This window comes from Seriola aureovittata, chromosome 21, assembly GCF_021018895.1.
Source record: "Seriola aureovittata isolate HTS-2021-v1 ecotype China chromosome 21, ASM2101889v1, whole genome shotgun sequence".
NCBI lineage: Eukaryota > Metazoa > Chordata > Actinopteri > Carangiformes > Carangidae > Seriola > Seriola aureovittata.
In genome coordinates, this window is record NC_079384.1 from 5,472,383 (window position 1) to 5,500,331 (window position 27,949).

Sequence of the window (27,949 nt, forward strand, 5' to 3'; positions counted from 1 at the left end):
TATGACTTTGTTATGCCTTTCTATACCATGATGTTTTTATGACATTTTATGCCTCACTATACTATGACGTTTTTAACATTTTTATGCCTGACTATGCTTAAACATTTTATACATCACTATACTATGAAGTTCTTTGACATTTTTTATGCCTTACTATACTATGACGTTTATATGACATTTTTTATGCCTTATTATACTATGACATTTTTGACATTTTTTATGCCTTACTATACTATGACGTTTATATGACATTTTTTATGCCTTATTATACTATGACATTTTTGACATTTTTTATGCCTTACTATACTATGACATTTTTATGATATTTTTTGTGCCTTATTATAAAATTACATATTTGACATTTTATATGCCTTACTATACTATGACGTTTTATGATATTTTTTATGCCTTACTATACTATGACGTTTTATGATATTTTTATGCCTTACTATACTATGACATTTTATGACATTTTTTATGCCTTACTATACTATGACGTTTTTTGATATTTTTTATACCTTACTATACTATGATGTTTTTTGATATTCTTTATGGCTTACTATACTGACATTTTTTATGCCTTATTATACTAAGACATTTTTGACATTTTTTATGCCTTACTATACTATGACATTTTTAGACATTTTTTATGCCTTACTATACTATGACATTTTATGACATTTTTTATGCCTTACTATACTATGACATTTTTTGATATTTTTTATGCCTTACTATACTGACATTTGTTATGCCTTATGATACTATGACATTTTTTACATTTTTTATGCCTTACTATACTATGACATTTTATGACATTTTTTATGCCTTACTATACTATGAGGTTTTTATATTTTTTGTGCCTTATTGTAAAATGACATATTTGACATTTTATATGCCTTACTATACTATGACATTTTTGACATTTTTTATGCCTTACTATACTATGACATTTTTAACATTTTTTATGCCTTACTATACTATGAGGTTTTTATATTTTTTATGCCTTACTATACTATGACATTTTTAACATTTTTTATGCTTTACTATATTATGACATTTTTGACATTTTTTATGCCTTACTATACTATGACATTTTATGACATTTTTTATGCCTTACTATACTATGATATTTTTAACATTTTTTATGCCTTACTATACTATGTCGTTTTATGATATTTTTTATGCCTTACTATACTATGACGTTTTATATTTTTTATGCCTTACTTACTATGACATTTTTATGATATTTTTTGTGCCTTATTATAAAATGACATATTTGACATTTTATATGCCTTACTATACTATGACGTTTTATGATATTTTTTATGCCTTACTATAATATGACGTTTTATGACATTTTTTATGCCTTACTATACTATGACATTTTTTATGCCTTATCATACTATGACATTTCTGACATTTTTTAAGCCTTACTATACTATGACATTTTTATGATATTTTTTGTGCCTTATTATAAAATGACATATTTGACATTTTATATGCCTTACTATACTATGACGTTTTATGATATTTTTTATGCCTTACTATACTATGACGTTTTATGATATTTTTTATGCCTTACTATACTATGACGTTTTATGATATTTTTTATGCCTTACTATACTATGACGTTTATATGACATTTTTTATGCCTGATTATACTATGACATTTTTGACATTTTTTATGCCTTACTATACTATGACATTTTTATGATATTTTTTGTGCCTTATTATAAAATGACATATTTGACATTTTATATGCCTTACTATACTATGACGTTTTATGATATTTTTTATGCCTTACTATACTATGACGTTTTATGATATTTTTATGCCTTACTATACTATGACATTTTTAGACATTTTTTATGCCTTACTATACTATGACATTTTATGACATTTTTTATGCCTTACTATACTATGACATTTTTTGATATTTTTTATGCCTTACTATACTGACATTTTTTATGCCTTACTATACTATGAAATTTTTAGACATTTTTTATGCCTTACTATACTATGATATTTTATGACATTTTTTATGCCTTACTATAGTATGACATTTTTTGATATTTTTTATGCCTTACTATACTATGACGTTTGTTGATATTCTTTATGCCTTACTATACTGACATTTTTTATGCCTTATTATACTATGACATTTTTGACATTTTTTATGCCTTACTATACTATGACATTTTTAACATGTTTTATGCCTGACTATACTATGACGTTTTATGATATTTTTTATGCCTTACTATACTATGACGTTTTATATTTTTTATGCCTTACTATACTATGAGGTTTTTATATTTTTTGTGCCCTATTGTAAAATGACATATTTGACATTTTATATGCCTTACTATACTATGACATTTTTGACATTTTTTATGCCTTACTATACTATGACATTTTATGACATTTTTTATGCCTTACTATACTATGATATTTTTAACATTTTTTATGCCTTACTATACTATGTCGTTTTATGATATTTTTTATGCCTTACTATACTATGACGTTTTATATTTTTTATGCCTTACTTACTATGACATTTTTATGATATTTTTTGTGCCTTATTATAAAATGACATATTTGACATTTTATATGCCTTACTATACTATGACGTTTTATGATATTTTTTATGCCTTACTATACTATGACGTTTTATGACATTTTTTATGCCTTACTATACTATGACATTTTTTATGCCTTATCATACTATGACATTTCTGACATTTTTTAAGCCTTACTATACTATGAGGTTTTTATATTTTTTGTGCCTTATTATAAAATGACATATTTGACATTTTATATGCCTTACTATACTATGACGTTTTATGATATTTTTTATGCCTTACTATACTATGACGTTTTATGATATTTTTTATGCCTTACTATACTATGACGTTTTATGATATTTTTTATGCCTTACTATACTATGACGTTTTATGACATTTTTATGCCTTATTATACTATGACATTTTATGACATTTTTATGCCTTACTATACTATGACATTTCTATGATATTTTTGTGCCTTATTATAAAATGACATATTTGACATTTTATATGCCTTACTATACTATGACGTTTTATGATATTTTTTATGCTTTACTATACTATGACGTTTTATGATATTTTTTATGCCTTACTATACTATGACATTTTTAGACATTTTTTATGCCTTACTATACTATGACATTTTTTGATATTTTTTATGCCTTACTATACTATGACATTTTTGACATTTTTTATGCCTTACTATACTGACATTTTTTATGCCTTACTATACTATGAAATTTTTAGACATTTTTTATGCCTTACTATACTATGACATTTTATGATATTTTTTTGCCTTACTATAGTATGACATTTTTTGATATTTTTTATGCCTTACTATACTATGACGTTTGTTGATATTCTTTATGCCTTACTATACTGACATTTTTATGCCTTATTATACTATGACATTTTTGACATTTTTATGCCTTACTATACTATGACATTTTTAACATGTTTTATGCCTGACTATACTATGACGTTTTATGATATTTTTTATGCCTTACTATACTATGACGTTTTATATTTTTTATGCCTTACTATACTATGAGGTTTTTATATTTTTTGTGCCTTATTGTAAAATGACATATTTGACATTTTATATGCCTTACTATACTATGACATTTTTGACATTTTTTATGCCTTACTATACTATGACATTTTTGACATTTTTTATGCCTTACTATACTATGACATTTTTAACATGTTTTATGCCTGACTATACTATGACGTTTTATGATATTTTTTATGCCTTACTATACTATGACGTTTTATATTTTTTATGCCTTACTATACTATGACATTTTATGACATTTTTATGCCTTACTATACTATGACGTTTTATGATATTTTTTATGCCTTACTATACTATGACATTTTATGACATTTTTTATGCCTTACTATACTATGACGTTTTATGATATTTTTTATGCCTTACTATACTATGACATTTTATGACATTTTTATGCCTTACTATACTATGACATTTTATGACATTTTTTGATATTTTTATGCCTTACTATACTGACATTTTTTATGCCTTATTATACTATGACATTTTTGAAATTTTTTTATGCCTTACTATGACATTTTCTGACATTTTTTATGCCTTACTATACTATGACGTTTTATGATATTTTTTATGCCTTACTATACTATGACATTTTATGACATTTTTATGCCTTACTATACTATGACGTTTTATGATATTTTTATGCCTTACTATACTATGACATTTTATGACATTTTTTATGCCTTACTATACTATGACATTTTTTGATATTTTTTATGCCTTACTATACTATGACGTTTGTTGATATTTTTTATGCCTTACTGTACTGACATTTTTTATGCCTTATTATACTATGACATTTTTGAATTTTTTATGCCTTACTATACTATGACATTTTATGACATTTTTTATGCCTTATTATACTATGACGTTTTATGATATTTTTTATGCCTTACTATACTATGACATTTTATGACATTTTTATGCCTTACTATACTATAACGTTTTAATGAAATTTTTATGCCTTACTATACTATGACATTTTTTTATATTCTTTATGCCTTATTATACTGACATTTTTTACATTTTTTATGCCTTATTATACTATGACATTTTTGACATTTTTTATGCCTTACTATATTATGACGTTTATATGACATTTTTTATGCCTTATTATACTATGACATTTTTTACATTTTTTATGCCTTATTATACTATGACATTTTTGACATTTTTTATGCCTTACTATACTATTACATTTTTGACATTTTTTATGCCTTACTATGACATTTTTATGCCTTACTATACTATGACATTTTATGACATTTTTTATGCCTTACTATACTATGACATTCTGATATTTTTTATGCCTTACTATGCTATGACGTTTGTTGATATTTTTTATGCCTTACTATACTGACATTTTTTATGCCTTATTATACTATTACATTTTTTACATTTTTTATGCCTTACTATACTACGACATTTTTATGATATTTTTTGTGCCTTATTATAAAATGCCATATTTGACATTTTATATGCCTTACTATACTATGACGTTTTATGATATTTTTTATGCCTTACTATACTATGACGTTTTTTGATATTTTTTATGCTTTACTATACTGACATTTTTTATGCCTTATTATACTATGACATTTTATGACATTTTTTATGCCTTACTATACTACGACATTTTTATGATATTTTTTGTGCCTTATTATAAAATGCCATATTTGACATTTTATATGCCTTACTATACTATGACGTTTTATGACATTTTTTATGCCTTACTATACTATGACATTTTTTATGCCTTATCATACTCTGACATTTCTGACATTTTTTAAGCCTTACTATACCATGAGGTTTTTATATTTTTTGTGCCTTGTTATAAAATGACATATTTGACATTTTATATGCCTTACTATACTATGACGTTTTATGATATTTTTTATGCCTTACTATACTATGACGTTTTATGATATTTTTTATGCCTTACTATACTATGACGTTTTATGATATTTTTTATGCCTTACTATACTATGACGTTTATATGACATTTTTTATGCCTTATTATACTATGACATTTTTGACATTTTTTATGCCTTACTATACTATGACATTTTTATGATATTTTTTGTGCCTTATTATACTATGACATTTTTGACATTTTTTATGCCTTACTATACTGACATTTTTTATGCCTTACTATACTATGAAATTTTTAGATATTTTTTATGCCTTACTATACTATGATATTTTATGACATTTTTTATGCCTTACTATAGTATGACATTTTTTGATATTTTTTATGCCTTACTATACTATGACGTTTGTTGATATTCTTTATGCCTTACTATACTGACATTTTTTATGCCTTATTATACTATGACATTTTTGACATTTTTTATGCCTTACTATACTATGACATTTTTAACATGTTTTATGCCTGACTATACTATGACGTTTTATGATATTTTTTATGCCTTACTATACTATGACGTTTTATATTTTTTATGCCTTACTATACTATGACATTTTATGACATTTTTTATGCCTTACTATACTATGACGTTTTATGATATTTTTTATGCCTTACTATACTATGACATTTTATGACATTTTTATGCCTTACTATACTATGACATTTTTTGATATTTTTTATGCCTTATTATACTATGACATTTCTATGATATTTTTGTGCCTTATTATAAAATGACATATTTGACATTTTATATGCCTTACTATACTATGACGTTTTATGATATTTTTATGCCTTACTATACTATGACATTTTATGACATTTTTTATGCCTTACTATACTATGACATTTTTTGATATTTTTATGCCTTACTATACTGACATTTTTTATGCCTTATTATACTATGACATTTTTGAAATTTTTTATGCCTTACTATGACATTTTCTGACATTTTTTATGCCTTACTATACTATGACGTTTTATGATATTTTTTATGCCTTACTATACTATGACATTTTCTGACATTTTTTATGCCTTACTATACTATGACGTTTTATGATATATTTATGCCTTACTATACTATGACATTTTATGACATTTTTATGCCTTACTATACTATGACATTTTTTGATATTTTTTATGCCTTATTATACTATGACATTTCTATGATATTTTTGTGCCTTATTATAAAATGACATATTTGACATTTTATATGCCTTACTATACTATGACATTTTATGACATTTTTATGCCTTACTATACTATGACGTTTTAATGAAATTTTTATGCCTTACTATACTATGACATTTTTTTATATTCTTTATGCCTTATTATACTATGACATTTTTTACATTTTTTATGCCTTACTATATTATGACGTTTATATGACATTTTTTATGCCTTATTATACTATGACATTTTTTACATTTTTTATGCCTTATTATACTATGACATTTTTGACATTTTTTATGCCTTACTATACTATTACATTTTTGACATTTTTTATGCCTTACTATACTATGACATTTTATGACATTTTTTATGCCTTACTATACTATGACATTCTGATATTTTTTATGCCTTACTATGCTATGACGTTTGTTGATATTTTTTATGCCTTACTATACTGACATTTTTTATGCCTTATTATACTATTACATTTTTTACATTTTCTATGCCTTACTATACTATGACATTTTGACATTTTTTATGCCTTACTATACTATGACGATTTTGATATTTTTTATGCTTTACTATACTGACATTTTTTATGCCTTATTATACTATGACATTTTATGACATTTTTTATGCCTTACTATACTACGACATTTTTATGATATTTTTTGTGCCTTATTATAAAATGCCATATTTGACATTTTATATGCCTTACTATACTATGACATTTTATGACATTTTTTATGCCTTACTATACTGTGACATTTTTGACATTTTTTATGCCTTACTATACTACGACATTTTTATGATATTTTTTGTGCCTTATTATAAAATGCCATATTTGACATTTTATATGCCTTACTATACTATGACATTTTATGATATTTTTTATGCCTTACTATACTATGATGTTTTATGATATTTGTTATGCCTTACTATACTGACATTTTTTATGCCTTATTATTTTCATTTTCTGCTGTGGTAAATTAATTTCCCAGTTGTGGGATAAATAAGGTTAATCTAATCTAATCTAATCTAATTTATACTATGACATTTTTGACATTTTTTATGCCTTACAATACTGACATTTTTTATGCCTTATTATACTATGACATTTTTGACATTTTTTATGCCTTACTATACTATGACATTTTTTGATATTTTTTATGCCTTACTATACTATGACGTTTTTTGATATTTTTTATGCCTTACTATACTGACATATTTTATGCCTTATTATACTATGACATCTTTGACATTTTTTATGCCTTACTATACTATGACATTTTTATGATATTTTTTGTGCCTTATTATAAAATGACATATTTGTCATTTTATATGCCTTACTATACTATGACGTTTTATGATATTTTTTATGCCTTACTATACTATGACGTTTTATGATATTTTTTATGCCTTACTATACTATGACATTTTTAGACATTTTTTATGCCTTACTATACTATGACATTTTATGACATTTTTTATGCCTTACTATACTATGACATTTTTTGATATTTTTTATGCCTTACTATACTGACATTTTTTATGCCTTATTATACTATGACATTTTTAGACATTTTTTATGCCTTACTATACTATGACATTTTATGACATTTTTTATGCCTTACTATAGTATGACATTTTTTGATATTTTTTATGCCTTACTATACTATGACGTTTGTTGATATTCTTTATGCCTTACTATACTGACATTTTTTATGCCTTATTATACAATGACATTTTTGATATTTTTTATGCCTTACTCTACTATGACGTTTTTTGACATTTTATATGCCTTATAATACTGACATTTTTTATGCCTTATTATACTATGACATTTTTGACATTTTTTATGCCTTACTATACTATGACATTTTTTGATATTTTTTATGCTTTACTATACTATGACGTTTTATGATATTTTTTATGCCTTACTATATTATGACGTTTATATGACATTTTTTATGCCTTATTATACTATGACATTTTTGACATTTTTTATGCCTTACTATACTATGACGTTTGTTGATATTTTTTATGCCTTACTATACTATGACGTTTGTTGATATTTGTTATGCCTTACTATACTGACATTTTTTATGCCTTACTATACTGACATTTTTTATGCCTTATCATACTATGACGTTTTTTGATATTTTTTATGCCTTACTATACTGACATGTTTTATGCCTTATTATACTATGACATCCTTGACATTTTTTATGCCTTACTATACTATGACATTTTTATGATATTTTTTGTGCCTTATTATAAAATGACATATTTGTCATTTTATATGCCTTACTATACTATGACGTTTTATATTTTTTATGCCTTACTATACTATGACGTTTTATGATATTTTTATGCCTTACTATACTATGACATTTTATGACATTTTTTATGCCTTACTATACTATGACATTTTTTGATATTTTTTATGCCTTACTATACTATGACATTTTTAGACATTTTTTATGCCTGACTATGCTTTAACGTTTTATATCTCACTATACTATGAAGTTTTTTGACATTTATACCTTATAATGCTATGACGTTTTTATTCCTAACTATGCTATGATGTTTTAATGACATTTTTATGCTCTACTATTCAATGCTTTTTTATGCCTTACTATACTATGACATTTTTTACATTTATACCTTATAATGCTATGACGTTTTTATTCCTAACTATGCTATGATGTTTTAATGACATTTTTATGCTTTACTATTCAATGCTTTTTTATGCCTTACTGGTGATATACTAGTCCACTGCAGTACTCTCACCTAGTTCTTTCTTAAGAATGCAGCAGTTGCCTTGGAAGAATGTTTCGGGTCAATAGGGTCCCAACACCTTCAGCACTCATACATCCCCATATAAGAACTTTACCACTGCCTTAATTTAGTGTTGGAACCATGCACTTACTGCACTCCTCCCCCTTGCAATTCCATACATTTCGGATGCCATCAGATCCAAAGACATTGACTTGGGTCTCATTAGACCAGAGTATAGATTCCCAAAAGTCTCCACCTTTGTCAGTATGGGACTTGGCAAAGTGGGACTTTCAGGAGGGTGTACTCATTTCTGCAACATGACCATTAACCATTCCACCAAATCATATTTTCCTGTTTAGTATTGACATATATCATTGGTAACTGATGTAGGAGAGTTCCCGAAATATTACATCATATGGAAACCACAAATACGTCTTACTTGTAAAGAGAAAGCACTGAATTTGTTAGGTATAAGAGAGGGTGTACTCATTTATGCTGTATACTGTAAGTTGGACTCACTTTTAGAAGAAAAACCTGCAGCCTCTTAAGTTCTAATTTTACTCATAAAACCAATGAATCACAGTTGACCAGAGAAGGAAAAGTTTTTCATAATACATTCAAATATGACAAAGTTGAAGCAAAATATCTGAAAATAGTTCATTTGAAAAAGGTTTTTAAAGGCTGATACTGTCTTCTTTTGCATTTGAGTTGATGTGTTCTGGCTGTAAACTAAAATTAAACACTTTCACATCTAAAAAATACGAGTTTTAAAGGTGCCCTGTGAGTTTTACTGTAAACAAACAAAAGTTGGTGAAAAATACAAACAAGAGGCCCACTAATAAAAACACTGCACCACAGCACCAATTTAACAAGCTGATATGTCGGGTTAAATAATGCATGTATCAAAGTTGGAATTACATTTTTTCATCAGGAGGCACAGATAAGTCAGGCAATTTTTACTTTCAAGCATGATATTTTTATAGATCAAAAACATATTCTTTATTTGAAAGCACTGAACCAAACATAAAGGTAAAACAAGCACAAAACATGAGCAATTACCCATGAAAACATATAAAACAGTTATAAAAGGGAACCTTTAGGCAACCGATGAATAAACCTAACCAGACTAACAAAAATGTATTTCATGTTAAACCTAAATATCCAGGGAGGGTAAATGCTACCAGCTGCACATCTTAATACATTAACTGCACCAACATGCAATTGATTGGGACAAGAAACACGGTCAATACACTCGTACCAGCTAGGATTGCATTTTTACGAGATGGCGCTCACCTCGTAAGCCTGACTAAAGCTGTGCATGAAGAAGAAATGAAATGAGACTCTTGAAAAAAGAAAGTAAACTAGGACTTTGGACACAAGCATACAATACAAAATTAGAATGAAGAGCAGTGCATAGCAAAAACAGTAAATTTACAATCTCAACAATAGTCCATCAACATGAATACAAGACAGCTACAGGTACACTGTACTGTAGATGAGTCATGAGATCACCATAACGACCAGAGAAGCAGGAAGTAACCATTTACAGTAGGGTGACTTTTATTTTTTCCACACGTTTGACGTTCATTCATTCAGCAGCCACCCACTTGATTAAGCAGGACTGCGTTCAAAACACTCAAGCAGACACGTGGCAAAGTGCAGAACCATCAGCTGTCCTCTCTGCCAGAAGCACACAGCTCAGCCTTCACATTAAAGCTGGCTTTTATCTTCCTGTTACTGAAAAACAAAGGACACTAACTGTTGAAAAAGATTCATTATTCCACCCACACGCTCTATGAAACAGACGAGCCAAATTTCATGTGCTGATGGAGTCAGTGTTACCTCACTATAAAAGGTGCAACATGGGTAAAGAAATTAGGGTATTTACTGAATGAATCTGGATGTGATTAGGGAAGAACAGTCATAATACTCATGCTGAATGGTTGATAGTGAAGGACTCCAAATGTTTATGTTTAGAAGTTTCCTAGTTTGTTCGCTGCAAACTGGCCTGATTGGATGGATTTCAGTTCAGGACTGAGTCCAACTGGGACACGAAGGGATGTGGTTTAAAAACAGTTCTAGCCACTCATGCAGAGAGGTAACGTCTTCCAAAAATGTCTTTGATCATGTGTAAAGGAGAAGCTAAGTGACTAACATGGTTCACTGTCATGTAAAAGCACCCATTGCTGAAAATTATAGAAGCTGTGCAAAATAATTAAAATTTTAAAAGCAGCTGAATGTGTGAAATGTAATCACTTCTGAATACTTGTTTAAGTTTAAATACCACTGAATTTTAAATGACTGAAACAGTGAATTTATTTTGCTTGAATTCTCCTCTTGGATATTTCAGATTTTTTGCAATTTCTAAAACTTTTTCTTTTCAAGTTTCACAAATTCAGGTAAAAAATTCAGTCATGCAGGATTTCCAGTCCCTCGTTTTTATTTGTTGGATCACGTGACTGAGAGTCTGTAAACAGAGATCTTATCAATTCCATTCATGATCAGTTGCTTAAATCCAAAAATAACCAGTTGAATTTGACCTAATCAAGTTGCACAACTTGAAATTGCCAACTGGAAAATTCAAAGGGGTGAAGTGAAAACTTTTAAATTCAGACAGATGGTAATATTTCAGTTCTATGAAATTCATTTCAGTTTCAACATTAAGAATTCAGTAGTGGTTCATCTTTATGGACTTGTTTTGCTTCCACTGGAAATGGTCATCTGATCCTTATCAGCAGTTTGGAAACGTAAAGTGACCCAGAGCTCAGGGGTGGATGACTTTGACTTTAACTCACTGCATGAGGAGAAGAAAATGTAATTTCTTGCAAAAGATGCCCCTTAAAATCACAGTCAATTACATGAAAACGGCCACTCCTGTAATCGGCGATGTGGGGATACATGTTGTTGTAAAAACTCCAAATATGTACTATTTTTAAACCTTTAAATGAAATCCTGCTGTCTGGGAGGCAGTGAGTTCACTGCTGTATGAGCTGTCTGATCAAACAGTCTGATCCGTGCAGCACGGCTCTGTACACACTACAAACACTACATTGGGGAATCATCTTGATTCCAGATAACTGTCTCGGTCTACATCTACGCTTAATTTTTTTTAATACAATTTTCAAATATGAGCTGATAGAAAATATAAACTTTGTATAGTCATATAATAAACAAGTAATCTGTAAATATCCAGACCAGTTGTTTTCATTGCTTACATCTCATTTTAATGCAGCATCAAGATGAAGTGAAGCAACCAAATGTGCATGGATGGTTTCTCTAATGTGTCTTTTATCTAACATGTATTGTATATTAAAGGGAGATGTAAGTAATGTAAAGACTAGTTTGAGTCTTCAGTGTGTGGTGAGTTCCTGTTGACCTGTGGACACCTGAATGTTCCTGCTCTACCCAGCACCTGAAATAACAGCACTGCTGCACACGGGGCACTCATTATGATTATCTACACATAGTTACAGTATATTTCCATTTTTTTTTTTTTGTCTCTTTCCATTTGCTATAGATGATGTGGTCTCTGTTCCCATTGGTTTGAGTGTCTCTGTGTGTGATCTTGGCACTTTGGTTGTGGAGAGCAGAGTGAAAATGGAGCCAACTGGCCTTGTTGGTTTGGCCCGACGTCTGCCCGCATTCGTTGCTTCTACCAGGCCAGAGGGGAAGACAGTCTGGGGCTTCTGGGGTTTTCTGGAGTCTGGGTCTCACTGAGAGCCCTCTGCAAAACAAAACCCATAATCTCATCTGATTTATAGTTATTTTGCCATATTATTTTCAGATTTAGAACACATTTGGTTATTCCACAGACTGCAGCGCGTTGCTGAATAACCACTGTCTAGCTGCAGGCTGTCAGTCTGTGTTAGCGCGAACTAAATACCTAAATGTTTTGGGGGTTTGACTCTGACAAACACCTGCTGCATAAATCAAAATATGAGCACAGCTCAGCAACTCACCTCAAACTTGGACATGAACTCTGCAAAGATGCCAAAGAAGGCCTCTGTGCTGGTGGACTTGCTGTCCTCTCCGAAGTACAAGGCCACCTTGGAGAACTCTTCCATCGCCCGGGTCTGCAGAGACTCCAGAGACTGGATCGCAGGGTGGCTGTTCTCCAGGAAGCTCTGTGGGTGCACAGGGTCAAACGTTAAAGGGCATTGGTCATGAGGGGGCAAAAATCAACCCGTGCAAACAGTTAAATGATGTCATCTGTGGATCTGGAGAGGTTTTCCAAAGTCTGAGAAAATAATCCGGATGATGTCACCATGATGTCATCAGGGTTGTCTCAGCTGGGGCTTGGAGACAACAACAGAAAGCCTGTGTTATGAACTGGAGGAGCGGAGGTTAGCTAACAGGTTGCTGCCTCCAGCTTCATATCAATCTTGTCATCGAACTCTTGGCAAGAAAGCAAATAAGCATACTTTTCCTTTAATGACACAAAATGTCAGCAAACAGTAGCTTCCATGAAAAAGAATATGGAACAACAACAACAACAACAACCCACACATTTCTGTATGTTTGATGTGTATAATATAATAACGTACGCTCATGACAGAAGCAAAGTGGTCCTCAGAGGTGGGTGGGATCTTCAGACAGGCTGACCTGATGTCCTGGATGGTCGTGTGAAGGTCACTCAGCTCTGCTGTGATGGCCCTCTGGTTCACTGGACAAAAGACGTGCAGAGTTACCAACACACTCAAACATGCTGCCTATAACAGAGAGCAAATCAGACAACCGGCAGACTTACTGAACAGCTTCAAAATGTCAAATAAAAATATGCAAACTATTACCTCGTCATTAACATAGCAACTTAACATAAAGCTGCAATTTGAACAAACAAGGCATAAATCTGCATGAATTCAGATGTTTTCAGTGAAGGCTTTCAGCCCTGCAGTGACGTCCGGCACACAGTGTGCTGTATCCGAATTAGCGTTTTACAGGCTGGAACAACTACATTCAGCTACTAAATGAAGTACTACTAAAGGAAGGAAAGCAGATTTGAAGAGCTATGCTGCTGTAACGTCATCGTACCCTTGGCTGCCAGAGGAACTGTTGTAAGGTCTCTGGAAAAGTTGAGCAGCTCAGGGAAGTGTTGGCACAGAGACTTGGCCAGAATGTGGAGAAAGGTGGATTTTCCGTCTACTGTTTTGGTCGTGCTCAGCTGCAAGACATAAAGGGAAAGAATGAGACACGACGGTCCAGGGAGTCCAAACTAAAATCAAGATATACACAACGTGGTTAAAGCACAGGTGACCGCGCTGTACCTCAGTTAGGAAGTTGATCTTAAAACTGGTTGTCCTGTTGCCCTTCGGCTGCCCATTGTTCAGGTAATTCCCCATCGCAAGAACAAACTGTGGGCAAGAAAAAAACACTCAATTACAGCCGTCAACATGTCGACCGGCGTCTTTACATCCATGTTCTCTGCTCTGGATGTTCACCTCCAGGATTTTGGCCAGTTTCTTGCTACTCTTCAGCTCCACTGAAGCTTTGTAGATGTAATCGTACGCAACCTTCATCTCCTCCGTCCTCTCCTGCAGGGTCGTCTTGAAGTGGAGGCTCCGCAGACGAGTCTTATACTCAGGCACCATCAGCATCTGAAACACACCAAACCACTCTCATTTATATACACCATTCCTTTGCTTTGTCCTTTGCTTGTTGGATTTTTTGTGTGTGTGTGTGTGTGTGTGTGTGTGTGTGGTTGCACCTGGAAAATGAACTGGTCGGGCTCGCTTAGTTTGGCCGGGTCCTGGTCAAACCGCTCGTACTGTTTTACCTCCTCGTCGTCCGGGGCGTAGAGCAGCAGCTGCTTGATGTGGGCCGGCTCCAGCCTGTTGGTGGTCATGTTCATCAAGACCTGACGAAGCTCGGCGGGGGAGAGCTTCAGATGGGCGATGAGGATGGCTGCAGAGAGGAGGAGGATGAGGAGGAGGAGGAAGAGGGGAGCGGGCGCGAGGACGTGGAGGATTTACGTTACAAAGAGGATCACACAAAACCTTTCATCCCCTTGTGATGATTTGTGAAAGTTTTTCTCCCTAATTTTCTTCTTTTGATTTTGCTGATCATGTATTTACATAAGTCTCTCCCGCCAGCGCCCGTTCTTCAGATGTGTCTTATCTAATTTAGAGCAACACGCTGTTATCAGGATGAAATAATCCTGTTAATTATTTTGTTGTTGGTGGATGAGCTCGAGAATCTCTCCTGAAAATCTGCACAACTGGATGTCTTTCATTCCCGCACCTCTTCATCACAGCTCCTTTTCCTTCTCTCTTTTATTTCTTTTTTGAAGCACGTTGGACTTAAGCCTGATTACACGATCAAACGTTTTCTACTTCTTGGTATTCTCACACAGTGGATGAGCCGACAGCACAGAAGCAGATGTCTCTTCATGAGGAACAAGACTGAAAAGATTGCGAGCAGAGGACTCTCAGGTGAAATCAGTGTCTGTATTTGCAAAGCACATTTTCAATGTGTAAAAAGAGCCAGAAATCATTATGAGTTATGCATTTGCAGTTGTGATCTTCAGACATCGTTGGCAAAAAATTGGTATTAAATCTCTTCTTTTTTTTTTATTTCTTTATCGAAACTATTACATTTTATTAAACAACCGTTTCAGTCAAACTCCTTCATCAGGTATTTTAATGTTGCTTGACCAAAACAAAGATGTTGATAAATAAAAGATAAATTCACCATGAGTGCAGACAGTGTGTGGGAGTTGATTTTTTTGTTTTGTACTATTGCTTTTTTCTCTTGTCAGTTTACATGTGTGCAAAGACTCCTTCTCTTTTATTTTCTTTCTGTACGACATGTCCTCAACAAAGCCTGGGGTCAAAAGAGTTAAATTCACTGAGGACTGCAGCTCACTTTGGTGTTGCCCCGTGGTTCTCAGTCAAATTGTCCCTCAGTGTTTTGCACTTTATATTTAAAGTCAGAATTTTGTGCTTAAAGGTGAGAATTTAGTGATTCTGTTTTGCAAATTAAAACGAAAATTGAGCTAATGCGATTCTAAAATACTCTCAGGCGTGTGTGTGTGTGTGTGTGTGTGTGTGTGTGTGGTACTCACAGGCGTTGTAGGCTTTCTTATGAGACAGAATCTCCACCACGTCTTTCTTTTTAAAGTTCTCAGGAACGAAGGCTGGCTCTGGAGGAGAGACTGATAATTTTAACAACAGTGTGAGGATGTGTTCTCCAGGCACCGGGGGGTCAACACACACACACACACACACACACACACACACACACACACACAGTGGATGAATGAGGGAGGTTGATGGGTTAATAACACAGCTCTGCCATTTGGATTGCTGGAGGCCAAAATGCTCCTTCACGTTTCTTCAATAGATACAGGTGAGGTGTGTTTCTCCTCTGGCAGCGCCGTGTTATTACAGAGAAGAAGAAAAGAAGAGAGGGGGGGTGTATGGTGCCTTATGGAGAATGAACATGATGAGCAGATGAACGGAGCAGCAGAACATCATAACTGTGAAGGTACAAACAAAACAGAAGATGTCAATAGATAAACACACAGATTCACTTTGACTGTACACAAACACCCCGATAATGAATTTTATGGATTATTGTAATTTGTATGTCATTAATCATGATGTAAATGAAGATATGAAATGTTATCGATGATGACGGAGTGTGATCAACGCCGACCAGAAGCACAGAACAACTTACTGGATCTACGCTGGGTCCCAAAGTGCAGATCAAGGTCCAAGTACTTCACCATGTCAGTGAGCTTGTCGTAGTCCGAGTCCTCGCCCAGCTAAACACAGACAAGGACAACACACTCTGTACTCTCTAAAGACACAGTCGCGGTTTTGTTTCTTTAAACCCAGACATCAGACTTAATCCATGTCTGACAGGGTGGCGGAGATGAACAGAAAAAGTCTAAAAAAGAGCAGAGAAACCCAGCATGAATTCTAGTTACAAAAACAAGACTTCTGCTTTGATGCCACCATGACTCATCAGAGACACCACAGAGGAGATGAGTAGGTTTTTCCAAAAACGGGAAGAGAGATGTAGGAGGAGTGAGAAAACTCACAGCCAAAGTGGGAAGATTGTTGTTTACTGCATTTAAGAAATAAAAACAAGAGCCACAGCCTGAGACAGCGACTTCACCAAAGTGTAATGTGATTGGAATAAGAGCTCGACACTCACCTGACCCCAGATGGTTCCCTCGGAGTTCTCCACCTGCTCCCAGCGCAGCCTCTTCACACTCATGTGGTTGGTGTCCGAGGCGTGGTGGCCTGGCTTGGGCAGTGGAGGCGGATCACAGGGTGGGGGCAGGGGCGGAGGCGGAGGCGGTGGAGCCTTCGAGATAAAATTTATTTATTTTTTATTATTATATTTAATTTAATTTAATTGAGAGAATGTTCAATTAGGCTCGGACCTAAGACAACCAGCTGCACTGTGACGAACTGACGCTTGCTTTACATTTACCTTCTTTTTGTTGCACGCCTTTTAGAAACAAGACATATTTTGTTTGCCTTTCTCGTGCTTTTATTGTGTCTTTCTTGAGATGTGTGACAGGAACACAGTGAGTGAACCGCCAGCAGATGCAGCATGTTGTCTCTTCTGTCAAATCTCAACAAAGTCTTCTATTTATGTGTGAGCTCTGTATAATTTCAAAGACAGCAACAGATCTTTAGAGCGGTGCCTCCAACTCTTGTCTTTTTCTTTTTTTTTTCTTCCTGTGACATTTTTGTTGCTAGGTGCTCATTGCAGTGGCACTGCTGCACTGCACCACCCTGCACCACCCTGCACCACCCTGCACCACCTTGCACCACCCTGCACCCTGTCATTTTTTATGAATGAATGAATATCTCTCATGTGTCTCTCAAGTGCTAAGATCCTTTATTTTAGTAAATACAAGCAGTACAACATCGTTAAAAGTATTTGTTCAGAATAAATAGCTCATGTGATTGATATATCATTATAGCATTAGATTGTTAATGATGATGCATCAATTTGTAGATGGATTTTATTGTTGTAGCTGGTTGATGTGGAGCTAGTTTTAACCATTTTATGCCGTATACAGTTAAGCAGTTTAGTCCAGTGGTTGTGTGAAATATTGGATAAAAGGGAAGAAGGAAAAAAGGGAAGAGGGAGAGAAAGAGAAGTGATAGAGGAGGAGAGGAAGGGGGAAGAGGGAGGAAGGAGAAATGAATAAGAACAACAACTATTAAAATGCCCTATTTTAGTCACCTTTTTATTTATTTATTTATTATCTATTTTCCTAAATTTACCTGTTTAATTAATTTATTTTTTTCTTGAACAGTTATTTACAGTTGCTCTTTGATGTAACTGCTAATAAGTCACAGACATCTGAAACATGACAAAGGTCCCAAACTACACACTGCTTTTTCTGTAAGGGATCACAAGCCGAAAAAGCACATAATATGAAACCATATGTTTTTGTTTTTTTAATATAAAATCTTAATCTGACATAAATCTAAAAATCTGAAAGTAGGTAGTACAGCTGTCAGACAGATGTAGTGAAGTACTTTCCACCACGGTGTCAAAAAGCCAAGATATAACAAAGTAGAAACTAAAGTTTAGAGCGTGTGATTATATTTTAATACTGGCATGATGCATACTGTTATATCAGTTGGATGCCTGATTATTAATTGACCAACTGTAAAGACGAGTTACCTGCTGTGACTGGTTCTCCTGTCGTGTGGTCTCATAAGTCTTAGTGTGACTGGGGAGGGTGGAGTGAGACGCTGGAGGCTGGGAGAGCAGGGAGGAGCCTGCGGGGCCTTGGCTCGTAGTCTGGGAGGTGCTGAGCTCCTGGAGGGACGGTGGCAGCGGGCCCTGGTAGCTGTGTTGGTGGTGGAGCTGGTGGTGCCTCTGGAGGACGAGCTGGCTCGGTCTCAGCACCTGAGGGGAGGGCTGCGGGGACGGCTGGCGGATAGGCTGGGGTTGGCTGAGCTGGCGCGGGAGGTAGCTGGGGCGGGACGGCTGGGAGGAGCGCAGCGTGGTGGTGTGGCCGTGTGACAGACGGGTGGAGGTGGCCTGGAAGCGCTGGTGAGTGTTCTCTGCTTCGTCTCTGGTCGGGAGCACTTTGTGTAGAGGAGAGCGGCTGGACAGGAGCGTCCTCGGAGGGGGCGGAGGTGGAGGGATGATGGGGTGGTGTGGCTGGAAGGGCATCCGGCTGCGGGGGATGTGCTCGGGGGAGAAGCGAACGGGTGGGACAGGGTCGATAAACTGGACAGGAGGGGGTATCAGAGACTGGAAGGGCGGCGGAGGTGGAGGACTCTGGGTGGGAGGAGGTGGGATCGGTTCAGATCCAGAGGAGTAGGAGGGAGAGGAGGCCTCATCGCTGCTACTGTGATCCTCACTGCTGCCGCTGCTCAGCTGCCGGGGCATGAAGCCCAGGTCCTGGTCCTCCAGGAAACTCATCTGTCGGGAGGAGAAGAGCACCATCAGACCTGACAGTCACAGCTCTCACCTCCATACACACTAATGCACAGCTCAAATAAAAAATTAAAAAATGCATTGTAGCTCTTTTAGATTTATAGTCCTGCTTATGATTCTGCTGTGATTCAGAGGAAATGGACATTTTTAGGCTCATTTAGGTTCTGAAGCAGAAACTTACTCTATTGTTGCTCCTATAACAAATGACAAATAAATGTCAGCTAAATATTTCAATTATAAAAGTTTTGTTATATTAACTGCTAAATCCTTTAAATTCACATATTATTTCTTTCTTATTTTCTTTTTTTAACCTTCTTATGGGGCAGAAAAGCAACAAAACAGAATGAAACAAAATACAAAAGGTGCTGATCTACAAGATTTTAAAACACATGCACTTAAATAGAATCAAAAATTACAATGTAATAATGAAAAGTAAAAATAATGAAAACAATAAAAAAAAAAGATCAGTTTTCAAATGAATGCAACCCAGTAACTTATGTACAATATGTATTCATCAAAACAAAGACAAAGGTGTAACACATCTCTAATGTTTGTCTCATGATTTAACATCAGCCAGCACCTTATTAATAACCTTAGATTTCTATTCAGAGATATTCAGATATAATCAGACTCTATAACTGTATAACTGAGTATCATGTTTTACTTACAGTCACACCTCTTCTTCTGAAACCATGACAATCACCTTCAAATATCTGTTCATGTGACACAAGTGTTCATTGTAGCGCACATTAGAGTTGCTCTAATGTAAACATGCAGCTATGCACTACAACGTAATTACTACAGTTACTACAACGTAGATGTGAATCTGCTCAGTGTTTGATTAATAAGCAAATGCACAAACAGTAAGATTCTCTCTTATTGATGCTGTATGTAAATATCATAAACTGATAAACACACTTATAATTATATACAACATTTTAGCATCATCATCATCATCATCATCATCATCGCAGTGACTGTGAGACCATGACAGTCTCTACAGGGTTTTACAGTGCATCTCACATCATGTGGGTCAGGCTGCATGGCAGACCTGGGCCACTGCTGTACAGCGGCAAACACAGAAATCATGACGTTTAAAGTTTTACTGGCATGAAATAGAGACCGCCAGTGGTTTTATACATAATCTCAAATGTTTACGGTGAGTTTTACTGAGGCATCACATTTATCTAATTTAAAAATGACTTATTTGTATATGATGGATTCAGCAGCTTTACATTTAAAATGGAAACACAGATTAGCGTCTAAGTTATTCCTTCCCCCATGATTCCTTGTGTGAATTGTTGGTTTCACTGAACCAGCGCCTGGGAGAGTTAGTAGCATGCTACTGCTAACGGCTAGGGAAACTGGGATCACAGGTGGCCTCAGGTAACGCTCAGTAGCATATTTAGCTACTTTATAGATTCTGTTGCTAACATCAGTGAGCTGATAAGCTACAATCAGTTCTTCAGGATTTGTCTTCTCTTATTTACACTCATGTTTAACAAATATATTTCGTTTAGCTTGTTTGTAGGAGGAGCTACAAAAAGTGACACGTCCCTGAAATCTGTAACACTTGACACATCTTTATGTAGAAGCTGCACCATGTTATGTTCTCTACGATCCTGCTGCAACTCCTCAACCCAACCGGTCGAGGCAGAAAGCCGCCTGTCCTCGTCAAGTCAGAGAAGTGCCCTGAGATAACTTCTGCTAAGATTTGGCGCTATATTAATAAAAATTAAATTGAATTTAGCTAACACGAAGCTGCCTTAAGTTTGTTACAGGTATCCAAAGCCACTTCTTCATGGGGTCCTCCCATCGCTCGGGAGTAGAAGGCAGAGATGTGATAACGTTGTTCTGTGTGAAATGTGTCAGACTGTGTTTCCACTTCATTATGTTCCTAAAAAAAAGCTCCAAGAGGAGGGAAGAACCCCGTAGCATACCGCTAACTCTCAGAGTCGCCAGTTCAATGAAAGGAATAACCAAAAATTGAGCTGCTTAGTTTAACATATCAACATATTAAAAATACTAACAACTAAAAGCTTAAAATGGCATGAAAACAGGCATGTGCTGTGTGTGCATAATACAGATGGTGATGTGGTTGAATGGAGGTAGGTCTCGCTCACCTCCTCATAGTCGTTCTCCCCGGGCACGAAGTCGTCCACCAGAGTGACCCGGTGGCCGAGCTGCTCGCTCAGGGCGTCCAGGAACTTGTCGGTGTCCCGGCTGCGGGGCGGGCGGGAAAAGGTGAACAGCTTCTTGCGGCGGGTGAGCGTGTTGGGGTCGCTGTCCAAGTGCTGCGGGGAGGCGGGGGGGCTCTCCAGGCTGACGTAGGGGTTGGAGTCCACGCTGCTCTGGTGGTGGATCTCATACACAGGGGTGGGGAGAGGCTCCTTCCAGGACAGGGACAGGCCGGATTTACGGCTACCTGTAAAGAAAGGAAATCAAAGATTGCTGCTGCTGCTGCTGCTGCTGCTGGCGTCGGCAACGTTTTGACACTTACACCGCACGTGCTCACGCCGTCTGGTGCCGAGACTTTTTTTTTCATACTTTACATGACTTGGCTTGTACAATATATGATGCAACTTATTCCTTCCAGAAATAATCTGTGACATTCTTGGCCATGATGTCGCCTTGGGGATCATTTTCTTCTGGGAGGGAACCATGGCAACAAAAAGATAAACTGCAGGCTTATCTACACATACAGATTGTGGGATTTGAATGAGTTCTGTCTCGAACACATTCAAAAATCAGAGCTTCTTATGCCATGTTCACAGCATGATTTATAAAAGTTGTTGCTTCAACCATTGTGTGATTAAATCTAACATGACATGAACATGGCATCAGTCATGTACCGCCGAGGCCCAGAATCACACAGGTTTCATTTCAGCTGATTTTTTGAACTTTTCTAATTGTGCAAAATCTTGGACCTTGACGGCAGATGGCTGGGAGTCATTGATGAAAGCGTGTCTGACAGCATGTGTGTGTGTGTTGATTCTTGTATGTAGGTGAGTGTTTGGGCGGGTGTGTGTGTGTGTGTCAGCCCCAGAGTACCTGTGAGAGGGGGGAGTGTAAGGGGGGAGAGTGAGCGCCCGAAGGCCTCAGTCTGTCCCGGCCTCTCGGGCTCTGCTGAGGAGCCTCCCTGCAGTGGAGACACACTCTTCCCTGCGTACACGTTCTCCAGCTCCGTGTACACACCTGTCATCTATGAATGGAGGCATGACCAGCTGGTTAGCACACAGTACATTTGCTTTGAAGGTCTGCTGCTTTTAAGCATTTTAAGAAAATCAAATTTCATATCACAAGCGGACCTTCAAACAACGTGAGACCAGAGAGCACAGGTAACACGACCAGCAGCGGTTATACCTACATGACTGAGGTCAGGGGACTCGGGGAAGGAGGTTCCATCTCCTGACTGCCTCTCCTCCGGGCTCCCAGATTCATCGACATGAATTCCTGAAGCACAATAAAGCATGAACAGTGACACATGGAACGAAAAGCCTCCTCCATCCGTCAAACCTCCAGCCAAGAGAGAGGAGAGAGGATGAAGCAGAGCAGGAGAGCGTGGAGGAGCACGAGGCCAAAAGCTGGGCTCCTGGAGCACGAGTTAGCAATGGTAATGGAAAACAGGGGGAACTATGAATGAAATACTCGAAGCCTACAACAGCCTCAGATGGATAGAAATATGTGCTTTCGAATTAATAGTTTTTGGGGGCGCTTATGGAAAACAAAGACAGCTGAGATGTGGAGTTAATGTATGAACCGGCGATGCCTTCGAGTATCTGCAGAGGATTTGCTGAGAACGCTTGTTTTTCAGCAACATCCTGCTGCACGGTCTGTTCTCACTGTTACACACAGTCTCACCTGGGAGCTGACCAGTGCAAACTCAGCTCTTATTACTGAGTTCTGAGCGGTTCAGCCGGAGCCGGTGGGGGCTAGATGCCTTGCTCAAGGGAATATTACCAGTACAGGAAAGGAGAGGCTGTGTTACTCACTTACTGGCTCTACCTCGAGTTTACTCCTATTATATGTCCTGGGATTCCAACACAAAGAAGGACGCAACAACACTGAACACTGAATTAATAATAAGAAGGGGATTTCAATAGACATAGATAAGCTTTCATATGCATATGCAATGCAAACTTTATTACTATAATACTATGCTATATACTATATTACACATTATAGGATTCTTTTCAATTTCTGTTATATATAATAGCTATTATATAATAACAGTACTCTATTATTATTTTATAGTTTGTGTGTATACATTATTTTTATTTTCTTATCCCTCAGCCAGTCGCTTGTGTAACATGTACATTTCTGCTCTGGGATCAATAAAATCTTTTTTTATCTTAGAGTAGAGGATGAAAAAAAAAAAAAAAAAACCCACCACCGCCAACGAAAGTGCGGTTTGTTGAAGATTTTATATTCACCGGCAAATACTGTTATGTCAGGTTGGATTTTAAGAGACGCAGAGGGAAAAAAGAGATGATGACGCGTCAGAGCAAAAAGACTCAGTTCAGGTGGGAGTGTCTTAAATTTCCATTTTGGTGGGAAGTTTTTAATCCAGAGAAAAAGCTGGAAAGCTACTGAAATGTTGGACTAAACTTCCCCCTGGAGATGGATGATAATAGTTCTGTGCTACAGATCAATAAAACCTTGCTCGTCAGGAAGGAAATGCTCTTGCTTTGGATGTTTAGGCAGCGTACCCATTCCCAGGTGAGTCCCGATGATGCAGTCGTCAGAGCTCCTCTCTCGGACGATGCCGCGGTACGACGTCCCCGTCACGCGCATGGAGCTGCTCCGCCGGTGGTGCTCCGGACCTGCGTCGGGCTCTAACACTGCTGCAAAACACACACAAACACACACTCAGCGACACTTTATTTATTTATATTTTAAGATTATTATGCACAGCTGCTCCTTTGTGTCCGCTTTAACGATAAAAAGAAAAAAACATTAAAATGCATTATAAAAGTTTAATTTTTTAATTTCATCAACCATCTTTAAGTGATTGCCTGCTCATATATATATATATATTCATATTTTTAACGAGTGCAGATAATCTCCATATTGGATGTTCTAACTCACCACTGCTCTTGAAACCCAGGAAGCGTGACAGTTTGCCCTGGCAGCGCTCCTGTTCGTCGTAGGTCAGTAGCTGGTAGATGAACTGCCAGATCAGCTGTTTGGCTGGAGTGTCCAACACTGGAAACACGTCTACTATAAGGGTGTCCACGTTCCTGCATACACACACACACACACACACACACACACACACACACACACACACACCCATACATGTAATCCTTATGTAACACATGTGCTGCTGGGTAATTGACTGTCATTTGATGTAAGGATTTGGCTTAGATCTATATCCTTTGCATCTGTGAGGACACATATAGCTGAGGATGAAAACAGATTATAAAAAAGGTAGGAGGATAACAGAGATGTCAGTTACGCTAGGATTCTCGCCTCTGGGTGTTTATACTGTATGCATGTACAGTAGAATTCAGTTGCTTTTTTTTTTTCTCCTTATAACCCTGGTGCATCACGTTTGCATCATCTGCAGAGCTAAATCACCATCCGTCTCTTCTCTTCATCCTTTCATACTCGAGGAAATGTTATCCCTGCTTCCCGCTCAGCTCTGCGCATCTGTGTCTTCATTGCTTGTCCGCTCTACATGCATCAATCTCTGTTTCTATCTCTGTCTTCTTCCTGCATTAAGAACATCCTTAACAGCTAGTTTTCTTTCAGTATTACCGCACACACGAAGTGTAACAGATGCCGAGAACTGAACTTAAAGCCACGTTCTGCACTTACTGCTTGGACCTGCCAACCTCCACGAGAGCTGATGCTCCCAAGTGAAGATGGTGATTATAATAATAACCAAACATGCTGAAAAATAATGCTATGAATTTCTAACTTTTCAGAAACCTCTGGAAGAAAGAAATACACCCTCAAGCAGCTGCTTCTCTCCTCATTCCCATCCCTCTGCTCTGTTCCATCTGTTTCACTTCCATCGCATTAGTGCAGGCTGGAGTCCAACACGTCTCTGACTCCACGTGGATCCCTTCATCCTCTTTGTCTACTTCCATGTACAGACCCCTCATCCCTCCATCCCACTGACCTGTGCTGGAAGAAAGTCTCCAGGGCCTTGCAGACTGTGTACCTCTCCTGGATGGTCAGCAGGTGCTCCAGCTGCTGGCTGAAGGTCCGCCCGTGGACTTTGATGCTTGGTGGAAGAATCTCGGCCACCCACTGCAAAGAGCTGAGGGCCGGAGACCTGGACAGCCGAAACAGTGGGATATCATCACCTTGTTTTCCATGTATACATTCACACTTCATGTATTTAAAAGTGTCAGTGTTGTTGCCAAGAGGAGTCTGATGTTAGGTTCTTTGTTTCAGCAGCTGAGGACACGTGGAAATGCCAGTTCAAAATGTCAGGTTTGTCGGTGTGCACTGACCTAGAGCGTGGTAACGTGGCGGGGGCCAGGCCAGGAGACTCCTCGGGGTCGGTCTGGTCTGAAGAGTAATCTGACGGACCCTCCTCCACCACCAGAGTGGGCATCGCCCCGCTGCCCTGCAGCATGGACACCACCTTCTCATGGGAACAGTTCCTACAGAGAGAGAAGACAATGTGAGTGAAGGTTGTAACTAATAAACCATGATTTCTTTTTATCTAAATAATTGTAAAGACGTAAAATCATCCAGTAATTTCCAATAAAAAAAGGCAAATATTACAAAAATAAACAGAACTTTGTGCAGCAGCAGTGTATTTTTTTACTCTCCTATCCTGCTAATCATCCTGTGACCCCTCGCATTTGTTCTGCGACTCACTGTGGGGGTCCCAACTGGAAAAAAAACATCCTCCCACGCAAAGTGTTGATACAGCTCCCATGCCTCATAATAATATACTATGAATATTTATAGTCACTTAAAATGTAACTGTATAACTGTGATCTTGTGACCAAAGTCTCACACTAATGAAGACTGCGAGATGCTGTTAAAAGTTCTGAAAGGACCTTTGAGCGGAAACGATCTGTGCTGTAATTATAAACTGTTTCACTGTGCAATAAAAAACAAACAAACAAACAAGATTTCCTAAATGAGACGGATAATGAGAAAATAATTAATTTTCAGAGAATCCTATGAAATCATGGAAAAGACACATAATCACTTGTCATCACCACAGAGAACTAAATATTAATAAAGGAACAAATAACAACAAAGTCAGGCTGTGAAATGTTTTGCTTCCTTCGATTAAATCTGCCCCGCAATGTGTCGACTGCTGCAGGAGTCTCTGTGAGCTGCAGTCCGCACTTACTGTTACACCATGGGACAAAAACTAAGTCATCTTATTCTTTACATCATCTACAGTCGACATAGTCCCAGCCACAACGCGACTGTTGGGATAGAAGATATCATTTTCAGGTTTTAATACACCTGAGGTGAGGACTGTACAAAGTGCTTCAATCAATATCGTAACTATCTCGTTTTGCACATTTCAGTAGATGTCATAGACCATATGTTCACTTTGTAAACAGCTCCCACATATCATGTACTTTATTTTCTTCCTCTCTCCGGTGAACAACTCCCACTGTTTTTCTGATCACCTCCTACTGCTGCAGCACCGTGTTATCAGGGGGAGCAGCGACATTATACAGCGCCAATCAAATCAGTACATCAGGCAGCCATGGGAACAGCTCTGCAATTCCTCTATCACATGGCTATCAAGGTGGCAGGGTGAGTAATACTGTTTCTTCACGCAGCATTGGATATGTTGGCTGATACGCTGGTTGGTAGACTCCATTTGCTGAGCCTGGAAAGGTACCATTCAATTTCACCCATGATGAATTTCTTATCTGCACTCCCACACTCGCTCTCTGAAAATCCAGAGGCTGAAGGTTAAGAAGTTGCGAAGTCCACGTAAAAAAAAAAAAACTACCACGACTCCTACAAGAAAAGTTCAGTTTACATAAAAGCTTGTGTTCACACACACGTCGTACCTGCAGAGACACGTGC

General features: G+C 36.4%; 1 protein-coding gene across 4 annotated transcripts in view; it reads right to left on the reverse strand.

The window, feature by feature from the left end:
* Window positions 1-10,048: 10,048 nt before the first annotated feature.
* The window catches only part of grid2ipb (glutamate receptor, ionotropic, delta 2 (Grid2) interacting protein, b), a 38,568-nt gene continuing 20,667 nt past the window's right edge, over window positions 10,049-27,949 (reverse strand). For 3 of the 4 annotated variants that reach the window (XM_056366324.1, XM_056366325.1, XM_056366328.1), the window contains 18 exons: window positions 26,392-26,544; window positions 26,055-26,210; window positions 25,016-25,167; window positions 24,637-24,771; window positions 23,295-23,380; window positions 22,979-23,129; window positions 22,051-22,352; window positions 19,163-19,912; window positions 17,669-17,821; window positions 17,186-17,273; window positions 16,572-16,661; window positions 15,216-15,412; window positions 14,950-15,105; window positions 14,776-14,862; window positions 14,543-14,672; window positions 14,056-14,174; window positions 13,471-13,635; window positions 10,049-13,235 (listed from right to left, as the gene is read on the reverse strand). In XM_056366324.1, coding sequence (XP_056222299.1) covers window positions 13,164-13,235; window positions 13,471-13,635; window positions 14,056-14,174; window positions 14,543-14,672; window positions 14,776-14,862; window positions 14,950-15,105; window positions 15,216-15,412; window positions 16,572-16,661; window positions 17,186-17,273; window positions 17,669-17,821; window positions 19,163-19,912; window positions 22,051-22,352; window positions 22,979-23,129; window positions 23,295-23,380; window positions 24,637-24,771; window positions 25,016-25,167; window positions 26,055-26,210; window positions 26,392-26,544 — 3,142 coding nt within the window. In that variant the 3' untranslated portion in view covers window positions 10,049-13,163. The remainder of the gene's footprint in view (window positions 13,236-13,470; window positions 13,636-14,055; window positions 14,175-14,542; window positions 14,673-14,775; window positions 14,863-14,949; window positions 15,106-15,215; window positions 15,413-16,571; window positions 16,662-17,185; window positions 17,274-17,668; window positions 17,822-19,162; window positions 19,913-22,050; window positions 22,353-22,978; window positions 23,130-23,294; window positions 23,381-24,636; window positions 24,772-25,015; window positions 25,168-26,054; window positions 26,211-26,391; window positions 26,545-27,949) is intronic. The other variant, XM_056366327.1, reaches the window with a different exon arrangement.